The following is a 23,166-nucleotide window of genomic DNA, read 5'->3' on the forward strand; positions in this document are numbered from 1 at the left end:
TGTACTCTGACAATATGTGAACGTTTGTGGAGTTCCTGGCTACATTTTCACAGCTTATTCAGTCGAGTGTATTGCTAAGCTAACAATGCATTCAGTAAATTAGTCAAGTTTTGAAACGATAAACCAGGTCAAAACTTGTTTAGAGGAGACATTACAACAAAGCGTATATTTGATGCCTTAAAATCTTGTCTAGACGACAAGCTCAGTCGATTATGTGCACAAAGTTCCTGACCGTGACATTTATTTACAGCATGACAGCAATTTTAGTACTGTACTGGAATGCACCAATTGAACATATTCAGGGAAATATGACTAGACTTCCAAACATAATAGCCCAAAAACTGTTTTGAGTCAAATTGACTCTCTTTGCAAGTGAAATAGCTAGACCGTTCCAGGAGTATTTTTCTCAGCACCAGTCAGTGTAGATCAGGGTGAGTGTGCAGCTTCCAGGTTGTTCGGTGATTTAAAATGAACGCTGGCACTCTGACTGCCTCCTGAATCTTAATATAGTCTTATACAGGATGGCTGCCACTTTCATTTCACAAGCAACCTCTCGGGACTCTGTTTTGCCTCTTACTGTAGACTGTCGCACAGGTGGACGGCTCGTGGTATTCTTTGCACGTCCTTCAATGAAAGGATCTGCAGGATGCACGATGCATACAAGGGCTAAAAGTATGAATTTTCCTTCCTAAAGTGTACCGCTTATCCTCGAGAAGAGTCAAACGTGTCATAACTATGAGTTACACTACTGTATAATAATTTGGGGTGGGATTTTTTTTTCTTTCTTTCTTTCTTTCTTTTTTTTGGAAAGAAATTCATATTTTGGTAACACTTTACAATGTGTCATTTGTTAACATTAGTTAATGTATTCACTAACATGAACAAACAATAAACTATGTATTTATTACAGTATTTATTAATCTTTGTTAACGTTAGTTAATAAAAATACAGTTGTTCATTAATATTAGTTCACAATGCATTAAGCACAACATTTAATTTTAATTAGTAAATGTTGAAATTAATATAAACTAAGATTAATGAATGCTGAAGTATTGTTCATTCTTAGATCCTGTGAACTAAAGTAGTTAACTAATGTTAACTAACGAAACCTTATTGAAAAGTGTTACCAATAATTTTATTTAAACTGGTGTGGAAACTGTCGCTCAGAAATCGCCAGTAAATTTCACTATTAATTTAAAAGAATCCGCAAGTTTATATTGAATATGAAATTTTAAGTAGAAAGACTAAGTTTTTTTGAAAATGTACTTTCATAATCTGTTTTATTTACAACTTTGAAAAATCATTGTATATATTAAGCAGCACAACAGTTTTCAACATTGACAATAATAAGATAAATTTTTGAGCATCAAATCAGTATATTAATTTTAATTTAATAATTTGTTTTTTAGGAATCAAATTAAATTACATTTTGTGAATTATTATTTAAATTTAAGGAGTTTTTACTCAGCTTTAAGTATTTCTTTTTTATCAAATTCATATTTTATTTTATACAAATAAATTATTTTTATCACTTTACAGTACTGTTATATTTGTTAAAATTAGGTAATGCAATAGCTAGCTTTTACAACATATATGGCATCATTTAAATGTATACATATGCATTTTTAACATTTTTAATTGTTTAATGTGAATTGTTCTATAAATAATTAATTTAATAATTAATAATTTAATAATTAATAACATTATGAATGAAAATTCATTTAAAATAAATAGTAGTACAATTAAAAAAATATTAACATTAATATAAGTTTAATAAAATAAAAATATTATTCAATTAAAAATTATTCTTAATGAATCGTTCATTGTTAGTTCATATCTAACGCAATAATGTTAAACATTACCAACTCATTATTCTGTATTACAGATACATGAAGAATAATACATCCTTTGTATCAGTGTTATTTTAGATATTATGTATGTCATTTTTATTAATATTTTAAGCTTATTTTTAATGTTGGCACATTTCTGCTGCATGTATGTTATTTTTTCCACTCACTTACGTCATAATAACAAGTTATGCTGATGAAATGATATATTGTCCCATAATAACAAAATGCTGTGTCGTTAAAAATACATATTTTCTTGTAATAACGAGATGTTATGTTGTTAAAGCGATACTTTTCTGTAATAACAAGACAATGTGGCATTGAAGTAATATATTGTATGACACGTTATGTCATGAAAACAGTATGATGACGAGATACATAATTAGATATATTGTAAAAACAAAATTTTTTTGTATGTGATGTGACAACGTAGGCCTGTAGGCCTTTATCACTTTATTATTTTTTATTTTAGTAACTTTTAGTAATTTTTATATGTTTGTTTGCCATTTATATGTTTCAATATGATTTATAATTTTTTATTTCACTTTTAGTTACATGAAGGATCATGTTACAATTTATTATTTATTAGCTAATAAATAATGCAAGTGAATTTAGAGTTGATAATCTACTGGTACAATAGAAAAAACAGCTTTTGGTGTTAAATATTGTTTGGTTTGGCTACTTCCATCTTGAATGCCTTGCAGGCTGTAATATATAGACTACCCGTCTCAAACGCTTCACAAGTGCCCTTAAAAGCAGGATAAGCTAAAGTCAGTAAAGTAGTTGTACCGTCATTGCAAACAGGCCAATTATCGGTTTGCTTCCGATAAGGTTGAAACCTGTGCATCAGGACTGTTCAAACAAGTTGTGAGCATCTTCTCCACTTTCATGCAGTAAAGGAGCAGATAACACAACCAGTATAGCTTGCACATCGGTCAGGATCAGCTCCAGACATTGACATACATTGACTGGAAGACAGCAAACATAGCCTAGTCAAAGTAACTGAACCACCGTTTCTTCTGTGTGAACCGCTGCCCATATCAGCTCATTTATTTGTCTGGCTGAGAGAATGAACTGTGAATAGTGTGTGAAAGGAAACTGGAGAATAATGGAGTCAATCCTGGGTGAGAGTCAGCTATAGATGCGATGAGAGTAGCACATACATCTTCGCCTGAGTCACGGTTTCTCACAGAGCAGGATTTGTAAAGGAGATAACTCTATTGTGCCGCTCTCAGGTGGCCGAACGGCTCTCACCTAATCAGATGTCTAGACAATTATGGAAATGAAGTGAGAGCCGGACACACAAAGCATGAGAATTGCAGACGAAGGTCACTTTGTTTTCAAATAATCAAGCAGGGGAATAGTTCGGCTGAGAAGAAATAAGAGCTATTTATTTCGGCTTTTTATGTGTCATAGTTGTTTTAACACTGAGATTGTATTTTCTTTTTTTTGTGGACGTTTATGTGCATTACTTATCAAAAAGATCATGTTAAAATTATTTGTGCATAACCTAATATTCATGAGGTAAGATTTCACATCTGTAATTATATTAGGAATTTTAATAAAATAACAAAAAGTACTCATGAGCAGCCCAAATTTTTTTTCCAGAAGGCAATCTCAGACTCATTTTTGGACACTTTCAAGCTCTCTCCCTAGTAACCGAGGGAATTAAAAATTAAAAACGTGTCTGAAAACGTATCTCTAGTTTTTGTGCACAGCTTTCTTAAAGAAAACGATGCATTGGTCAACTCATTTATGGTATAAAAAACTAAATAATTAATCTTTCTGGACAAGGCAGTTCTTAGCTGTTAGGGTGCATTTGCAAGTCAAAAACAGGTCACATTTCTGCACTCAAAGTACAGTATTAAAATAATAAATTGCAATTAGTTATAGCTAAATTAATATTTTTATTTAGGGATATGCCCGTATGCTGTGTTCGGAAAGGAAATGACGTGTACTACGGAACCCCTAAAGAAAATAAATACGAGATAGGAGGAAAAATATATATTTTAGTGCTTTCTCATGCAATTATATCGTTGGGTAATTACACTGTATATAAATTGTGAGCGTCAGGGAGCCGTTATGGGCGTTGAAATCACTTATGAACGTGTTCGCTTTTTACTTCACTTTTGAGATTCGCGATCACACCTACTCTGTTTATACTACGAATCATTTGCCGTCGTCCTATCAGTTGTCTCTCCTTACTCTGATTATGTGGTAAGCGAAATTGTACTGTACTGTAATGCAACAGGCTATTGCTAGCAAGCGGCTAACTATGTTCCTTTAGTGGCTCCGTTGAACGCGTTATTTGTTTTCCGTGGCTTTCCGAATACGGATTCACTATTCTGCGACATATTTTGTTGCTGATGTCGAAGGTAAAACATCCAATTACATGTTATTTTGTATCCAAGTAGCCAAAATATGAATAAAATGCAAGGTAAATGACAATATGACAATTTAAATTGTTCTTTTTGCGCAGTTGTTTAATATTTAAACAGCTTATGTCATGCTGATATTTTCACATATTGTCAAGCTGGTTTTTTAAGTACAATTATGTGCAGTTTTGGTACTTTTTGTGGTCACTAGATGTTTAATGTACACTTTACAACCACTACAGAATAAGTATAGAGGGTTTGCATTTACCTCATGATTTGGTCAGTTACCCAGATTCGCGGCCATATCGGCGATACTCGGATGTAAATAACAGCATGGATTGCACGGTTAAGGAAGTCTACTTCCAAAACAACAATTTACAAATAATTTACTCACCCCCTTGTCATCCAAGATGTTCATGTCTTTCTGTCTTCAGTCGTAAAGAAATTATGGTTTTTGAGGGAAGCATTTCAATATTTTTCTTCATATAATGGACTTCATTGGTGCCCCGATTTTGAATTTCCAAAATGTAGTTTAAATGCAGCTTCAAAAGGCTCTAAACGATTTCAGCCGAGAAAGAAGGGTCTTATCTAGAGAAACGATCAGTCATTTTTTTCGAAAAATAAAAATTTTATACTTTTTAAGCACAAAAGCTTGTGCAGCACAGGTTTTGGGATGCATGTTCACGATGCTACGAATTAGTGATGGGTCGTTCTTGAACGATTCGTTCATTTTGAATGAATCTTTAGTGTGACTCGGGAAGAACGAGTCATCTCGGGGAGTGATTCATTGAGTCGCACATGCGCAACATCCTATTAGGTTCTGTGCTGGAATTAGTTCACCTGTTTCGAGTCTTCTGGTTTGCGAGTCATTCGTTCATCTTATGGGGCTGTCATTATAGTTTTGTCTTGTTTGTGAGTGTGATTAAAGACAGGTGAATAATGAATTAATCTTTTCTGTTTCTTATAGCATTATAGTTTTGTCTTGTTTGTAGTGTGAAGTTTGTGTAAGCAGTAGATGTGTTAGGGAAGGATAACGTAACATTTTAATTATAATTTGCTAAAATGAACGAAATGACTCGAAAAAAGATTCGTTCAATTTGCTGAATGAGACTCAAAGGTCTGAGTCAGTAAAATGATGAGAAAACTTTCCATCACTACTACAAATCACGTGTAAGTTCATCATCTGTGTACTCCGGCTAAAAAGGTAGACTATGGCGAAAAACTCCTACAACTTCAGAATCGTCTGACATCGTTGTACCTTTTTGTTTGTAAACAGCGTTTGACTTACTTGCAGTTTCTTAGTCTTTGTGCATTCGCTTTGTAGACACTGGGTCTGTAGTTACACCTATGTTCGGTGTAACCTTTCGACGTGATTCAATAGTACGTGAACGTACATTCCAGAACCTGTGCTACACGAGCTTTTGTGCTTAAAAAGTATACAAATTTTTATTTTCCAAAAATGACTGATCGTTAAGATAAGACCCTTCTTCCTTGGCTGGGATCGTTTAGAGCCCTTTGAAGCTGCATTTAAACTACATTTTGGAAGTTCAAAATCGGGGCAACAATCAAGTCCATTATATGAAGAAAAATTCTGAAATTTTTTCCTCAAAAACCATCATTTCTTTACAACTGAAAACAGAAAGACATGAACATCTTGGATGACAAGGGGGTGAGTAAATTATGTAAATTAATTTGTGAATTGTTGTTCTGGAAGTGGACTTCTCCTTTAATGTACTACCGAATACATAGTTCTGCTAATTTATGCTGTCTAAACCACGAAAAAAATGTGTGGAAGCTGCTAAATCATATAGAGAAGGACATAGTAAGCAGGAATGCGTGCAATATTTTGAAAAACTAAAGGTAACAGGTGGTAAAGAGTATGAGCAGTATTAATTTAAGATATTAGCCTAACATTTCACTTACCTGACTGGAAATGATAAAAACAAACACAGATGTTGTCAAGATTCTTGGCCTGGAAATCCTGGTTCAGTTTGGCCAACCACAAACACCTTTTGTTCCTCAGACAGTTGTTTGCAGTCTTCTCCTTGATTTGTTATAACTTTTGGCAGCCTGTAGTACTCCACATGTTCTTCCCAATCCGACTGATTAGTACAGCCCATGACATGGCAATAATTTACCATTTTCAGCAGTGATAATCAGCAAAATATGTGTTTCGTTTGGTTCACTTGCATTGTTTACGTTAAGTGCTGCCAGTATGGCCGATTGATGGTGTGTTGTGAAAACACACTCATAGCACAAAACAGAAAAGTTTTGTTGTTACCCTATAAATATAACATCTCAAAGTATAATGGAAAAGCTTTTCCCATATTTGAGCTACACATAAATCTTCTGGATTTAAACTCAGTGAAAGCTTGCTAAAGTGTGTTAGTTCCTTGTGTGACTTTACATGTGTAATGCTTTAAGCACAAATGATGTAGATCAGCAAAATTGTGTTTACTTAACCTTCGACATTAAGCTTGTTCTGTCTCGCTTACCAAGCAAACGCAGGTTCTGTTGCCTAGAAGGTTCTAGACGATGATGCAACTGCTAACTTTTGATAAGTTCAAGTCTCATTTGCAATGTAGATTTCTCATTTCTCCATCTTCTCACCTCTCCAGGTGATCTACGCCCTCAACACCAAGAACGACGAGCATGAAGCGGCCATCCAGACCCTGAAGGAGGCCCACGAGGAGGAGGTGCAGCAGATCCTCTCTGAAACGCGGGAGAAGATCATGCAGTACAAGAGCAAGATTAGCGATGAGATGGACTTGAAGCGGCGTATTCAGTCTCTGGAGGAGTCCATGGAGCTGCACGAGCGGATGAAGAGGCAGGCCCTGGCCGAGTTCGAGACGTACCGCCAGCGAGTGGAGGACATGCAGCTGTGCACGGAGGCACAGCACACGCAGCGCGTGGTCACAATGTCCCGGGAGGTGGAGGAAATGCGACGCTCTTTCGAGGAGAAGCTCCGCTCCTTTGGACAGTTGCAGGCCCAGTTTGAGCAGGAGAAACAGCAGGCTCTTGAGGAGCTACGTGCCGCACATCGGCAGGAGGTGTGTCCAGTGTTTTTTTTTTTTTTTTTTTTTTTTTTTTTTTAGGACTGTTTACCTGTGGTTACGTGTAAAAATATAGTTCTGTCCTCCAAGGCTCCAGTTGTGATTTTTCTTATAATATATATGATTGATTGATTTATTGATTGATTTGCAATAAAAAAAATTCCAGGTTTGTAAGGCTGCAGAATTTGGTCAAAATGTTATGATTACTGTATTAAACATTAAATAAAATATTTTTTTTGAATAAGAAATCAATCACAGAAAGTGTGATTTATTTCTTTATTTTTCCTCAAAGAAAGTAGTATTTTGTTGTTGTTACAAAATTACTAAGTCAAATCAAAATAAGAAATATTATTATAATGATAATAATAATAATAATAATAATAATAATTATTATTATTATTATTATTATTATTATTTTACATTATAACTGTAAACTTACAATTAATAAATGTAAATTATGTATGTTGTGCTAAATTTAAGATGTTCAGTAACACAAATAATTTTTTTTATAGTCATGATTAAAAATTACATAGCGAAACTCATTTTCCTATTTTATGCTCTTCTGATTAATCTGTATTGGACAGGCGCTATATAAATATGTGAGCAATGTATTTCTTTATTTTTTCTCAAAGAATTACAAACTTAAAACAATAATGTTCAGAAAATTATATATAATAATAATAATTAATTTATTATTATATATACATTAATATTAATAATAATAATAATAATAATAATTGTTATTATTATTATTATTATTATTGCTGTTTTATTAATAATAATATTACATTAATTAATAATAATAATATAATAATAATTATTATTATTACAGCATTGTTAATAATTGTTATTATTGTTAATGCTATAATAATATTAGTATCATTGATCATAATAATAATAATAATTTATTATTATTATTATTATTAACTAGTAAAAATACTTAAAAACATTTATTATTTATTTATTTAGCTAAACAAAATGTTTAAGATTGATTTATTTATTTAGGTATTGGTAAATGCACTTTAATTACTAATTAAATACTGTAATTACTCATTTGTTTATCTGTTTTTGTTGATTAACATTACAAAATGTACAAGGACAGTGCCTCTGGAACAGGCTTGGGTTAAGTGCCATGGTCAAGATCACAGTGGCCAAAGTTCATAAATTGGTCCTTGAAAGGTTTGAACCTTTTGGTTGCCAACTTAGATCTTAAATTACAAGGCTACACTACAGTTATGAAGCACAAAATTATGTGTTTGTCAAAATCCTGCTCTGATAACTGTACATTAAACATTAAATAACTTCCGATTGGCTGTAAATGTGTCGTGCTCTGTAGCACGTTCATATTTAGTAACAGACAAATTACTTGTTGCTGGTTAGGAAGCGACAGTTTTTTTTTTCATCCATTAAAGAACCTCAAATGAATGTTGTATTCACAGGTTCAGGAACTTCTTCGTTCACACCAAAGCCAGAATGCCAACTACAGCAAAGACCAGGAGAAACTGGGACAGCTTCATAAAGCGGAGGTGGATTCACTGACTGAAAGAGTTGAGGAACTGAAACAGGACAAGAAGCGTCTGGTGGAGGAGTACGAGGCCAAGCTAAATAAAGCCCAGGCCTTCTATGAACGGGAACTGGAGGCTATGAAACGCACACAGCAGATGACTGCAGAGAACCTGCTGGCCTGGAAGAAGACCGAAGCCGAGCTGAGGAAGGAGTTCCAGGCACAGGAAGCGGCACTGCAGAAGACTCTGGGGAAGCTGCGCAGTGAACTGCAGCGGGTGCAGGAGGAGGCCCGGGAGAGCAGGGAGAAATCCCACAAACTACAGGCCTCACTCATCACTGCAGAGAATAACATTAAGGTAAAGGTCACCAGATGCATCACAGGTCCTTTGAAATGAAATTATAGGGGTTAGATACAACATACCACTTTTTGACTCTTTTGTCTTTTACTTTGGTGTTCTTTATTTTATTTTTTATTTATCTTTTTTATAGCAGTAAAGCTGTTTTGTACACTGCCAGTCAAAAGTTTTTGAACAGTAAGATTTTTAATGTTTTTTTAAAGTAGTTTCTTTTGCTCACCAAGCCTGCATTTATTTGATCCAAAATACACTGTAAAAAAGTTTTCAAATTAAAAAAAGTAAGGGTTCATGGTGCCTTAAATTTTTAAGTTTAATTTAATTTAATTTAATTTACAAAAAGTACATTCCATTGAATTTTTCCATACATGATTTGGTGGACTATCAGTTTAATTAAACTTGATTGATTTCATTGAATTTATTTTTAGCAAACTCTGATTGGCTTTGTGCAGAATTTCACTTTCTTTAGAAAAGTATATTTGTTGATGCTTACAATATTTTTTCATATTTATCTAAATTTATCTAATCTAATTCTCTAAGTCATCTAATGAGAGTTATCTAATCTTAATAATAAAAAGACAGCTGAATTCACAACTCATTTCCTAACAGGTTCCTGGCCGCTGGTCTAATTTTTAATTTACTGCTCTACATGTTTTTTCTTGTTGAATGTCTTGTTTAAATGCATCTCATTATGCTACTAAAATGGGTTACAAATGCTGTTTGATGTTAATTAAAAAAAAATTAAATTACAAACACATATTAGAACAAATACAGCATTTATTTTAACCATCTGCAGTATATTTTATTAAAATAGCATGCACAAAACATAATTTAGCAGTAGCAGTAAAAGTCAAACTACTGTATTGTTTTGGTTTCTCTGAACACATCAGATATTTCAGACGCATTACAGTAGAGACTTCAAAGGCAGTGGCACACGTCCTGAACTCTGAATTGTCTTTCAAATATCTTTGGAAAAAAAAAAACAGTCAGTCAGCCAGCACGGCCCTCCAAGGCATTTCTTGGACTTGTTTCTGAATGGAGGAACTGACGAAATGTAATTTATGGGTGTCATCACGAGCCACACTCTTGGCTTGATTTATAATATGGTCATTCAAATGAACAATGATGGCCAGTTTAATGTTATGTTTGTCTTACATAAATTCTTGCTTTTATGACATATTATAATGGCTATTTAATGGCAATGTGCTGAGCCTCTTTAGCTCAACGCACACACAGAGCAGATCTTTAATGGAATCGATCTTTAGTCACTCTGACATTTTCAGACTGGAGCTCATAATGATCCAACTCCCTGGGGTCTGTGCTAGTTTTTGTTAATCTTTGCTGATCAAATGTTGAATTACTCAGGTGAAAGATGCTTGTAGCATCCACATCACTTGGAGCGTTTAGTATAAACAAAAAGAAGCCAAATCACTGAATTCCACCCCAAATATCTGAGGACAAATAGCCTGCAGTCACAGTTCGGCAAATCAGACACGCTTCAATCAAAGACCGTTTAGATTCCCCAGGTGCTGATTTTCACCCAATTACATGCTGCTGTTTTCCAGATGAGACTTCTGTCACCTTATTTAAAAGATTTCACAGGTCATTTTACAAGGGCATTTTTAGTTTAGCACCAGACATTATTTCAAAAATACAATTAGAAATACAGTAAAAACAATACTATTTTACTACCTTTTTTCCTGAAAAAACAATGAGCGCAAAATCAGTTTGAATGCTCTTGTGTTCCAGTCTTCATAGAAATCCATGTTAAAATGGGGCAAGAGAGACTGACTGAATTAATTTAAGTGAAACTGTTTCAATATAACTAAATATTAAAACGCCTTTGGCTTCCAATGTAACATCAAGAATCAAGAAAATAAATGTGATCAATTTAATACTGAGTTAAGAGGAATGTTCCAATACTTTTGTCCATATAATATATATATAGATAAATACATACAGTTGAGGTCAAAACCCCTTTCAGAATCCTTAAAAATTTTAATTTTACCAAAATAAGAGGGATCATACAAAACGCATGTTGTTTATTTAGTACTAACCTGAATAAGATATTTCACATAAAAGATGTTTACATATAGTCCACAAGAGAAAATATTAGTTTAATTTATAAAAATGAACCTGTTCAAAAGTTTACATTCCCTTGATTCTTAATACTGTGTTGTTACCTGAATGATCCACATTTGTGTTTTTTTGTTTAGTATGAGTTGTTCAAGAGTCCCTTGTTTGTCCTGAACCGTTAAACTGCCTACTGTTCTTCAGAAAAATAAATTTTCAAATGCTCACTGATGCTCCAGAAGGAAAAAAACATGTATTAAGAGCCAGGGGTGAAAACTTTTGAACAGAATGAAGATGTGTACATTTTCCTTATTTTGCCTAAATAATCATATTTTTTATTTAGTACTGCCCTTCAGAGGCTACAGAAGCTTGAAACATGTTTCCCAAAAGACGAAATAACTTCATTTGACCTTGATCTTCAAATTCAAATAGTTTTCTTCCCCCGGCTTCTAATGCATAGTTTTTCCTTCTGGAGCATCAGTGAGTGTTTGAACCTTCTGTAATAGTTGTATATGAGTCCCTCAGTTGTCCTCAGTGTGAAAAAATGGATCTCAAAATCATACAGTCACTGTTGGAAAGGTTTCAAATGTGAAGGTTTTTCAAAAATGCTGGAAAACCAAAGAATTTGTGGGACCTGAAGGACTTTTCTGAAGAACAATTCAGAGACTTATGAACAAGTATCACTAAACAGAAAAACTGCAGATCATTCAGGTAACAACACAATATTAAGAATGAAGTGTATCTTCTGAAGTGAAACTTCTGAACCGGGTCATTTTTATAAATTCAACTATTATTTTCTCTTGTTGACTACATGTAAACGTCTTTTATGTAAAATATCTTATTTAGGTCAGTACTAAATAAAAAACAACATGTGTTTTGTATGATCCCTTTTATTTTGGCACATAATTAACATTTTAATGATTCTCAAAGGAGGATGCAAAATTTTGACCTCAAGACAGGTGGACAAACAGACAGACAGAGAAGCATGCAGAATCCTGCTTAAAAATATATACAACTCCCTTGTGAACTGTGTGCCTAAATGTGCACATCCTGTTTCATATATTACCCTCACAACACCAGTAAAACCATTCAGTTAGAAGAGTTTTGTGTAGCCTTAGTTTTGTGGCTAAATGTGGCTAAAGTAAACAGTACACCCCACAGAAAAGAGGGGCGGAGTGAGCAGAGCTAATTAGCATTTAAAGTCAAATGCAAAGAACGGCTCCGTCTGAAAAGGGCTGATTTTGACGAGGTTAAAAAAAGGGTGTTTTTTATACTGCCACTAAGAAATTTTAACCAAAGTATGTTATAGACTTCTCATTAAGACTCTAATGAATCATAAAAACTTGGGCATCTGATGACCCCTTTAATTAAGTAATAATTAATTAAATTAATTAATTGATTGATTGATTGATTTAAAGCTCCTATGTGCTTCATTAGGCAAAGACTTAAATCTCCAAAACTTCAAGATGATTTTTTATTAGTACATTTCGAACAGTAGTAGAATCTTACAACAGTGGCGTAAAATAAAGCTTTTTCAGTTCTGCACTAAAATAATGTATTTTTCATGTTGTGCATGTCTTTTCTACCAAGAGTTGCATTACAGGGCTTACATTTTTCTGCAAGTGGTCTGTTTCTTTCCCTTTGTGCTGTCAAATATAGCAAAATACATTGTATGAATTCATTCAGTGCAAAAGTCGATGATTTGAACATGAGCTCCACAATGGTGGAAGCGAAGGAGAAAGTTCGAACGACGATGAGCGATGAAGCCGAGAGAAGTTCTTTTAGCAGTCGATGGAGGAAATTGACAGAGAGAGCAGAGATGAAAGGGAGAAGGAGCTAATGTGTACATGCACAATTAATGAGGATGAATTTGAGAACAGAGGAGACATTGTGAGAGGAGCAAAAATGGAAAAAGTGACATGAGTGAAAGAGAGCGAGACAAAGTAAGAAACCTCACGATGGTTAAATATAGAGAGGCAGCTCTCGGTAATGAACAGAGAGATAGAGAGGTTCATGTGAAGTGTTTTGGTCGTTTTGTTGATTGATTTGTGTGTGTGTGTGTGTGTGCGTCTGCAGGAGCTGCATAAACAGTTGGAGGAGGTGACTAAGGATACGGAGATTGTGGAAATCAGGCAGAGGGAGGCGGAGTGCGAGCTGGAGGCATCCAGAGACCGAGTGCAACAGCAGGCCACTGAAATCCTGCTCAAAGCCAGTGAGATATGCACATGCTCTGCTCTCTCATCACCTCTGCTCACAGTCAACTGTTCAATCCCACTCGACTCACTTTCATTGATTCATCCTTCTATACTGCTTTAGGCTACTAATCCATTACCAGCATGCACAGCAGGATTGTGCGAGATTCAGAATTAAATGCCGAGTGCCTGCAGGTTCCAGCTGAGCTCCTGCATTTCAATTGAATTTAAACAGGATACAGAACTCTAATTTAAATTCAAAATTTATTTAAAGTATTTTGAAGAAAAAACATACAGTTCAGATATTTAGTTTTTAATATTACATCCATCTTTACTAGTCATGTTTTTAAATGTGTTATTATTATAATTTTTAATTTAGAAATACACTAAAATAATTTGAACTTTGAGGTTAAAATCTATTATCATCATAATCATTATCAATATTATTATTTTTTTTAAATGCATGGGTTAGAGTCTTTTATTAGTAGTAGTCACAGAATTAGTAGTCATATAAATATTGAGAATTGATCTTAGAAGTTCATGGGTTAAAGTAACTATTTGAGGTTAAAATCTGTCATCATCATATAAATTGCAAATAAATGTTTAATGCATGGGCTAAATACATTGTAACTGTTTGTTGAGGTTAAACAAAGTATTATTATTATTATTATCATTATTATTATTGTAGGGATGCACTGAAAAAGAGAAAAACAGCCAAAAATTAAAATGCTCTGCTCACATGCTCTGATAATAATAGCTTTGTAGGATTATCCATTATTTGGATAATTAGTTAAAGTTATATCTGATTCTGTTGCATAGAACTAATTAAAAATAATGTATTGGTATTTAATATTATTATATTTCTGTACAGTTTTATTGTGTTATTTTCAATGTGGTTATTTTACTGGCTTGTGTTTTTAAAATTTAGTATCATTAAATTTATTGAGAATATTTTTCAGACCAGAATTTTCATTTTGGTGTATCCCTACCTAAAATTATTGAATTAAATTAAAAAATCTTACAAAATTACTTTATACTTTTTACTACAATAGCAGATAATTCCTACAAAGCATTTTTGGTTTCGGTTTTCAGCAAAGTGCATCCAGAATTTTCAGTTTTGGTTTTGGCCTAGAATTTTCATTTCGGTGCATCCCTAATTATTATTATTATTATTATTATTATTATTATTATTATTATTATTATTATTATTATTATTATTATTATTATTATTTTAAATAAATGTTTTAATGTATGGGTTAAATTAATTTGAACTGTTTTTAGGTTAAACTAATAATAATAATAATAATAATAATAATAATAATAATAATAATAATAATAATAATTATTATTATTATTATTATTATTATCATCTACACTGCAAATAATTTTTTTTTTAAATTAATTGTAACTTTTTTTTAGGTTAAATTAATTATTATTATTATTGTCATAATTTAAATCTATTGTAACTTCACAGATAAGATTCGGTTTTTATTTTTACTGATCTAATTGTTCAGGAATTTGAGGATTTAGATTTTGGATCCTTATTTTCTGTATAATCAACTGTTGATTGGCTAAAACGTAATAAAAAAACCTAAACTAATAGTTGGCATATTAATTGGGTAAAATTAAATGAAATTCACACACGTTAACTGTTGTTTATATAGTTTTAAATAATACATGCATTTTTATTAAGCATGTATTTTATATTTATTATTTATGTTGCTGCTGTTGTTACATTTTATATTAATATGGATAATTATTATTTAGCTGTCTTCAAAAAAGCTACAAATATGTCTCTTCCATCTTCATTTGACCCTCTAGCCTTCTCTGTTCTAATTCTATTTTAGAATATCTAATTCTATTTTAGAATATCTATTCTTATAAAAAAAAACACTTGACCCTCCAACACTTTTACTCTATTCGATTTCTAACTACTTGTTTTCTATTAAAAGAAAAAAAGAGCCTCTGACACTAGATTTCACTATTCTTTTTCTGTTCTGTCTACTTGTTTTCTTTTTATTTATTATAAAAAAATGACACTTTAACACCTTTAACACTAGCATTCTCTGTTCTTTTTCTATTCTTTTGACATGTTTTATTTTTATAAAAGACCCTCTAACACAACTTGTTTTCTTTTTATTTATTAAAAATAAAAATAAACCTTCCTTTGTGTTCTGCGTTAGGCTAACCTAATATTATCGCTCTTTTGTTGGTTTTGATTGCTTCTATTGTCTTCATTTGTAAGTTGATTTAGATAAAAGCGTATGCTAAATCACTAAATGTAAACGTAACATTACAAATCAGTTTTTGAAATCCATGGGTTAAAATAATAGTAACTGCTTTCTGAGTTTACATTCTGTTGTCACTTTATAGATTAAGACCTAATTCAGCTAAAAAGACTGATATTGGAACAAAAAACTTGAAAAAGAAAAAAAACTACAATTATTGGCATATTTATTGGGTAAAGGTTAACTGGATTTTGTTATCAGTGCATCAGAGACACTGCTTCAGTTGCAAGAAACCATTGCTTTTTTTTTTTTTTTTTTTTAAAGTTTGGGGTGATGGATCAGCTCCTGGTATCCAGGCAACAGCAGCTGTGTGTCCTAGCCGTGCTCATCACCCGCATTCTGGAATGTTCCCTGAGGGAGGCAGAGCCCAGCTGGGCCTGTCACACCTAAATGCCAAACACACTTCTGATCCTTTATCTGGGAGAAACAATAGGGGTTGAAGCGCTCGATTCACACTCTGTGTTTGTGTTTACAGTAATTACAGTGAGAATGTGCTTTCTGCACTGCATTAATGAATTTAACATGAAGCAGAAGCCATTATCTGAGACTTTTATCCAAGCTTGAACTCCAGGTAACCCATGCATTGACCACCAGGCAATATCACTAACAAGTGCATTTCTTTTCAAACGTTTGTAATGAGAAAAAAAAGCAGAAATCATTAACTGTAATGTAATTAACCTTAATTAAACACTGCTTTTTATTAGCATAAATGACAATAAACTATTTAACTATTACCAGAACAATCAAGGGCGCTCAAAAACTCCTTCATGCTGTGTTATTTTGGAATTATTTCTGTAAAATAATAGCATTTGTCAGTATTTTCTCTCTCTCTCTCTCTCTCTCTCTCATATGTATGTATATATATGTATGTATAAAATCTAATACAAAATATTGATAAATACTAATATTTTATAGAGTATATATATAAATATATACATATAAAATGCAAAATATTGATATTTTAAGCGATATATATATGTGTGTGCGTATATATATAATATAAACTACTCTAATTGTAGTTTGTGTTTTTGAGTAATAATTTTATGTGCCTTTTTTTTTTACATATTTATTTTTATTTCAGTTTCAGTAATTTTAATACTCTAATCTGTACAAAAATGAAAAAAACGAAAAAAGAAATGTTGCCCTATCTTTTTATTGTAGTGTTATTTTAGTATTATTTATATGCAGTTATAGTATTTGTTAATATTTTGAATTATGTTTTATTTTTAAAGTTTTAGCTTTCTACTGTAATTTTAAGTTTTTATATTTTTGTAATTTATATTTATTTTTATATTCGTTTTATATATATTTTATTAGTTTTATTTTTAATTTATTTTATTATTTTATTTTTTATTTTATTTTATTTCACTTAACAAAAAAAAAAAAAAAGTATTTTAGTTTTAGACAATAACCTCACTACATTCTTGATTCATTTTTGGTATCCAAAGTTTAAGTTTTTTTTTTTTTTTTTTTAACTACACAAAATTGGAATTAAAAAATGCTAAATAACCATTTTTATTTCTGAGGTGACAACTGAAATAGCTGAATTAAACATTAAATCTGGTGCAGAGTAAGTGACTGTTGAACACTCCTGGTGATAGTTAAGGTTTATTTGACAGTATTGGCAGTTGGAAAGGATCTTTGACACTGTCTGCTCTCTGCGTTAGATGACATTTAAAGCATTGACCCTCCGCTACAGTTCTGTCTCAGTCTTTCTCTTTGTCATCCAGGTCAGATCGGAAGCCTGCAGGCCACCCAGATGACTCACGAGGCGGTCATTCGGGATCTGGAATCGGAAAAGTCTCGTCTGAAGGACAAGGTGTTGCGTCTGGAGGAGGAGAGAGGGGCGTTGCAGAAGAAATGTCAGACGCTGGACGATAGGCAGAGACAGCAGATCCTCTCCCTGGAGAAGGTATGGATCAATGCCATCCAGTTTACTGAATATGGATCAGTTTAGGCCAGCTGGGAGTGTTTGGACACTTTGTATCACATGTGACTTTTTTAGGATTGTTTGGACACTTTCTGGTGGTCAAAAATCACAAGAATGATGGTAGTTGGTTCATAAAGCAAAAATGAGTCAGAAAAGATGCCAGTTTTGCTGCAGATGCCACTTGGTTTGATATTTATATCTCGACAGTGCCATTTTTAGTGTCCAAATTATTTTGGGCAGCATGATTTGTATTGTACAATATTATAAAGAACAGTTTTCTATTTCAGTGCATTTTAAAATAAAATTTATTCTCTTGTTGGCAAAGCTAATATGCTGATTTGCTGCTTAAGAAACATTTATTATTATTATACATTTTTGTGGAAACCATGATACATTTTTTTAGGATTCTTTGGACACTTTCTGGTTGTCAAACACCACACGCATGATGTTAGTTGGTTTTATGCTGAATTAAATTAAATTAAATTCAATTCAATTCAATTAAAACATTTCATAATTTTTTCCTAAATATTTTAATCTATATAAGTTTATGTAATTAATCATTTTGATGCAAATTTATTGAGTTAAAAAATTTGAACATGATTAAAATATACAAACAATATTCAGTTAGTTAATATTTTTGAAAAATACTTTCAAACTAACTTCATGTAATGCATTTTTGTTAGATTTCTGCACTCAAAAAAAGTATTAAATTTAAATAATAATAATAATGATAATAAAAAATGAAACGGGTACAATTTCTGTACTAAAAATAAATAAATAAAATAAATTTAACATGGCATAATTTATTTCTAAATATTTGAATCTATTCATGTAAATAATCATTTTTTGATGCAAATTTATTCAGTTAAAAAAGTTCATGTAATGCATATTTGTCAGTCATAAAATAAATGCAGTGGGTAAGATTTCTGCATTAAATTAAATTTATTTAAAACATTGGATAATTTATTTCTAAATGTTTAGAAATTTATTTCTAAAACCTTTTCCATTTATTTGATTTTATTTAAATAATCATATTTTAGCTTTATTGTATATTTTATTCCTGTGATGGCAAAGCTGAATTTTCAGCATTATTAATCATGATATCTTTCTAATGTACTGATTTGATCTGAAAAATATTTGTTCTTATTATTATCCGTTTTTTGAGGAAACTATAAAACTGTTTTGTATTCTTTGGACATTTTCTGGTTGCTCTAGCAGCATTTTTTTGCAGATGCCACTTGGTTTGATATTTTATATCTAATGCAATGACAATTTTCAGCGTCCAAACATGTTTTGGGGGCACAATTTGTACTGGACCATAAGATCTTGAAGCATAGCTGGTGTGTGTAAGAGAGATGGCGTGAGGAAAAACTGCTCAAGTTTGCAGAATCTGTCTGTAAGTAGCTCAAACATCAATCTTCTGCAGAAACATTTATTTCACATGAGTTCCTCTGAGACATCATTAGTTTAAGCTTTAAGCATATACAAGCCCATCTCTGGTGTTAAACACTAGCTGCTTCATCACAGCTAAATCCAGACCTCTATGTTTAATTCAAACCGCTCCATCCTCGCTGCAGAGCGCTCGAGACCTCAGAAAATATGTCTCTTTGTGGATGGCCGGTTTGATTGAAAGGGAATTCTTATTTCTCAGTGGTTTCACTCGGCCTGGCAATCATTTTTCTTGTGCGGAGACAGCATGGCTATTTATTTGACTCACTACAGTATGGCATTTCTTGCTGTTTTCACACAACAATCTGTTCTAGCAGTTTGGCTTTTTGGCTGTCCTGTCGCATTTAGGTTTTCTTCCATTATTAATACGTTGAGAGCCCCAATAAACAGATTGTGGGAATGTGGGCTTGTTTCTGCTCCAGAAATATCCCTCTCAGCAGTTTTAAAAGTAGACTTTGGGAAACTTTTAAAAGCTGTGGTGCAGTCCGTCATGCGACACATTGTGGAAACATTCCCCTTCTCTCTTCCTAACAGCTTCTTGTCAATCTCTGGTTTTACTAAAGAATGCAATTTTTTAAAGCTTCAGAAAAGGCTGTGAGACAAGGTGGAGAAATCAATTGAGTAATCAATGCACATGCAATGCACTCAATCAATGCAATGCACTAATGTTCCAAAAAATAAATAAATAGAGAGTAAGTAAGAAATAATTAGAGAGTACTATGCAGTATATTATACTCCTATTTTTGTGTCTCTATATTTCCATTTCCAAGAGTACCATTTGCTGGAGTATACAAAATACCAATGTATTTGATTAGTAAAATCAACAAATTATTATTTTTTGTATTTTATTTTTTATCTATTTTTGTTTGTCATTGTAAAAATCTACTTAGAAAATGTCTCAATGCTTAAAAAATATTTGGATAATTTTATGTTTTGTGTTTTTGAATTGCATGCAAAATTTCCATTTGGTTTACAAGTGTTAACATGAAGTAATCTTTCAATCTAACTTCGTATGATACATATTTGTCAGTCATAAAATAAATGAAATGGGTACGATTTCTGCACTAAAAAAAATAATTTTAATTAATTTCATTTCATTTCATTTAAAAAATGGCATAATTTATTTCTAAATATTTCCATCTATTTGGTTTTATTTAAATAATTATATTTTGATGCAAGTTTATTGAGTTAAGATTTCTGCACAAAAAAACGAAATTAAATAAAAATTAAAAAATGACATAATTTATTTCTAAATATTTTAATATATTTTAATTTTATAAATAATTATATTTTGATGCAAATTTATTGATTAAAGTTTGAACATGATTAAAATATGAGTAACACTATTCAGTTGTGTTAGTAATACTGTCAGACTAACTTCATGTGATGCATATTAGTCATAAAAGAAATGTAAGAGGTACAATTCATGCACTAAAAAATTGAAATTAAATTAAATTAAATTAAATTAAATTAAATTAAATTAAATTAAATTAAATTAAATTAAATTAAATTAAATTAAATTAAATTAAATTAAAAAATAATTAAATTAAAATACAAAAAAAAAATTATTTCCATCTGTTTGATTGTAGTTAATTATATTTTGATGCTAATTTATTGAGTTAATAGGTTTGAATATGATTAAAGTATGGATAACAATATTCACTTAGCTATCTTCATGTGATGTATATTTGTCAGTCATAAAATAAATGAAATGGGTTAGATTTCTGCACTAAAAATGTAATTTATTTAATTAAGAAAATAAATCATTTTAAAGGCATAATTTATTTCCAATTTTTTTCTTTGAGAGAGAGAGAGAGGGGGATGCAAATGTATTCAGTTGAAAAGTCTAAACATGATTAAAATATTGCTAACAATATTCAGTTAGTTAACTTTTATGAGACAGAAATTGAAATTGACAGAAAGATTTATTGATGATAAATACAAACCTGATAAATATTTACTGTATGACTGACATTATGTTGAGTATGTATAATCCAAATGGATGCAAAAGTGTTTGCAGTTCACATATATAAATCTTAGATTTACTCCAAAATGTATTTTATTTCTGATTTATTTATTTTATTTTTTATTTTTTTTTCAAAAGAACATTTCACTTGCATTCCATTTAGCTGCTTTGGAAACACAAAACTGTGTCCTCTGAAAATTAGCCTAATAAACATGTCGGATGGGGGTCAGCTGAAACCAGCCTAAAGTCAGCACTTCCCAAAGACTAACTTGTCAAGAATGTAGTATGCAGAATATATAAAGTACCATGGTATTATTGGCTCTTGCTGCTGCTATGTGCTTGTATTTCAGGATAATGCCCATTTGAAAAAGTCTCATCAAGCTTTCTCTCTGTTTCTTTCTGTCGCCCACATCACAGTTTGTTAGCAGCACAGCCTTGAGTTAGGTGTTACTATGACAACACTCACCAAATAGAGCGGGAAAGCATTGTGGAGTGATTCACTCTGCCGACACTTCTGCTGGTCCTATAATGGGAAGTTTATTTACTTGCGGGCGGTTGCATTACAGTGTCAGTGTGGGCTTCGAGTGTCCCTTGGCTTTCACTGTTACTCTTTTAGATTGGATTCATAACATTTCTGAACAAGACACAGTGTCTCTTATTGATGCCTGTTTGTGCTCTTTTCACAAACCATACTCAGATTTCAGCTTTGTGTCATCGTTATCTATGTACATATGGATAGACATTTTCATATAAGCATTAGCCCATCGTTTAAATACATTTGTTTCTGTTTTTTCCCCTCTACAGTCAATTCGAGAGGAAAAGCAGATCTATGAGAAAGAGCTCATGAACTTGCGTGCCAAATATGAAGAGGACACTGCTCATTTTAAGGATTCCCACAGCCGGGCGTTGGACGAGCTCTCCAGGAAGCACCGGGCAGCTCTAGAAAACACCCAGAGCATCTCTGAGAAAGAGAAGAACCGACTCCTGTCCGTGAGTGAACTCTGTCACAACACCCACTGGCTGTCAGCCTGGGCCCACATACAACTTTCTAAACACTCCCAGAGCTGTCCTGTTGAGATATCAGCATGACTGCGCTTTAGTCGTTAGGCTCAGACTGAAGAGTAACTCGCTATCTAGCGTCAGTCAGGACGTGTCACCTTGAGAAAGATCAAGACATACCTTTGAGCGCAAGGGGAAGATCTGAGAGAACAGTTGTTCTATCTATCTATCTATCTATCTATCTATCTATCTATCTATCTATCTATCTATCTGTCTATCTATCTATCTATCTATCTATTTAGCGTTCTATATAGCATTCTGTCTATCTATCTATCTATCTATCTATCTATCTATCTATCTATCTATCTATCTATCTATCTACAGGGGTTGGACAGTGAAACTGAAACACCTGGGTTTAGACCACAATTAGTATGCCGTTTGGCCTCCTTTTGCAGCCAATACAGCATTATTTCATCTTGGGAATGACAAATACAAGTCCTGCACAGTAGCCAGAAGGATTTTGAGCCATTCCTTTCGCAGAACAGTGGCCAGGTCACTATGTGATGTTGGTGTATGAAAACATTTCCTGACTCGCTCCTCCAAAACACCCCAAAGTGGCTCAATAATATTCAGATCTGGTGACTGTGCAGGCCATGGGAGATGTTTAACTTTACTTTCATGTTCATCAAATCACTCTTGTCACCAGTCTTGCTGTGTGTATTGGTGCATTATCATCCTAATACACGGCACCACCTTCAGGGTACAATGTTTGAGCTATTGGGTGCACAAAGTCAACCTTCACACTCTGCTCTTATTGGTGGATTATTATCTATTTAGCGTTCTATATAGCATTCTATCGTTCTATCATCTATTGTTCTGTCATTCTATCATTTTATCTGTCTATCTATCTATCTATGTATCTATTGTTTTATCACTCTATCTATCTGTCTATCTGTCTATCATCTATTTAGCGTTCTATATAGCATTCTATCTATCTATCTATCTATCCATCTATTATCTATTTAGCATTCTATATAGCATTCTATCTATCATCTATCTATTATCTATCATTCTATCATTCTATCATTTCTATCTATCTATCTATCTATCTATCTATCTATCTGTCTATCATCTA

The 23,166-nt window shown here is 32.4% G+C and overlaps 1 protein-coding gene across 2 annotated transcripts in view; it reads left to right on the forward strand.

Annotated features, from left to right (window-relative positions):
* Positions 1-23,166, forward strand: part of fam184ab (family with sequence similarity 184 member Ab) — a 168,680-nt gene that overhangs the window by 47,933 nt on the left and 97,581 nt on the right. For both annotated transcript variants that reach the window (XM_051138662.1, XM_051138663.1), the window contains exons 2-6: positions 6,841-7,272; positions 8,715-9,137; positions 13,284-13,419; positions 17,418-17,599; positions 21,837-22,022. In XM_051138662.1, the coding sequence (XP_050994619.1) occupies positions 6,841-7,272; positions 8,715-9,137; positions 13,284-13,419; positions 17,418-17,599; positions 21,837-22,022 (1,359 nt within the window). The remainder of the gene's footprint in view (positions 1-6,840; positions 7,273-8,714; positions 9,138-13,283; positions 13,420-17,417; positions 17,600-21,836; positions 22,023-23,166) is intronic.

Source organism: Labeo rohita, chromosome 20 (genome assembly GCF_022985175.1).
Source record: "Labeo rohita strain BAU-BD-2019 chromosome 20, IGBB_LRoh.1.0, whole genome shotgun sequence".
Classification (NCBI taxonomy): Eukaryota; Metazoa; Chordata; class Actinopteri; order Cypriniformes; family Cyprinidae; genus Labeo; species Labeo rohita.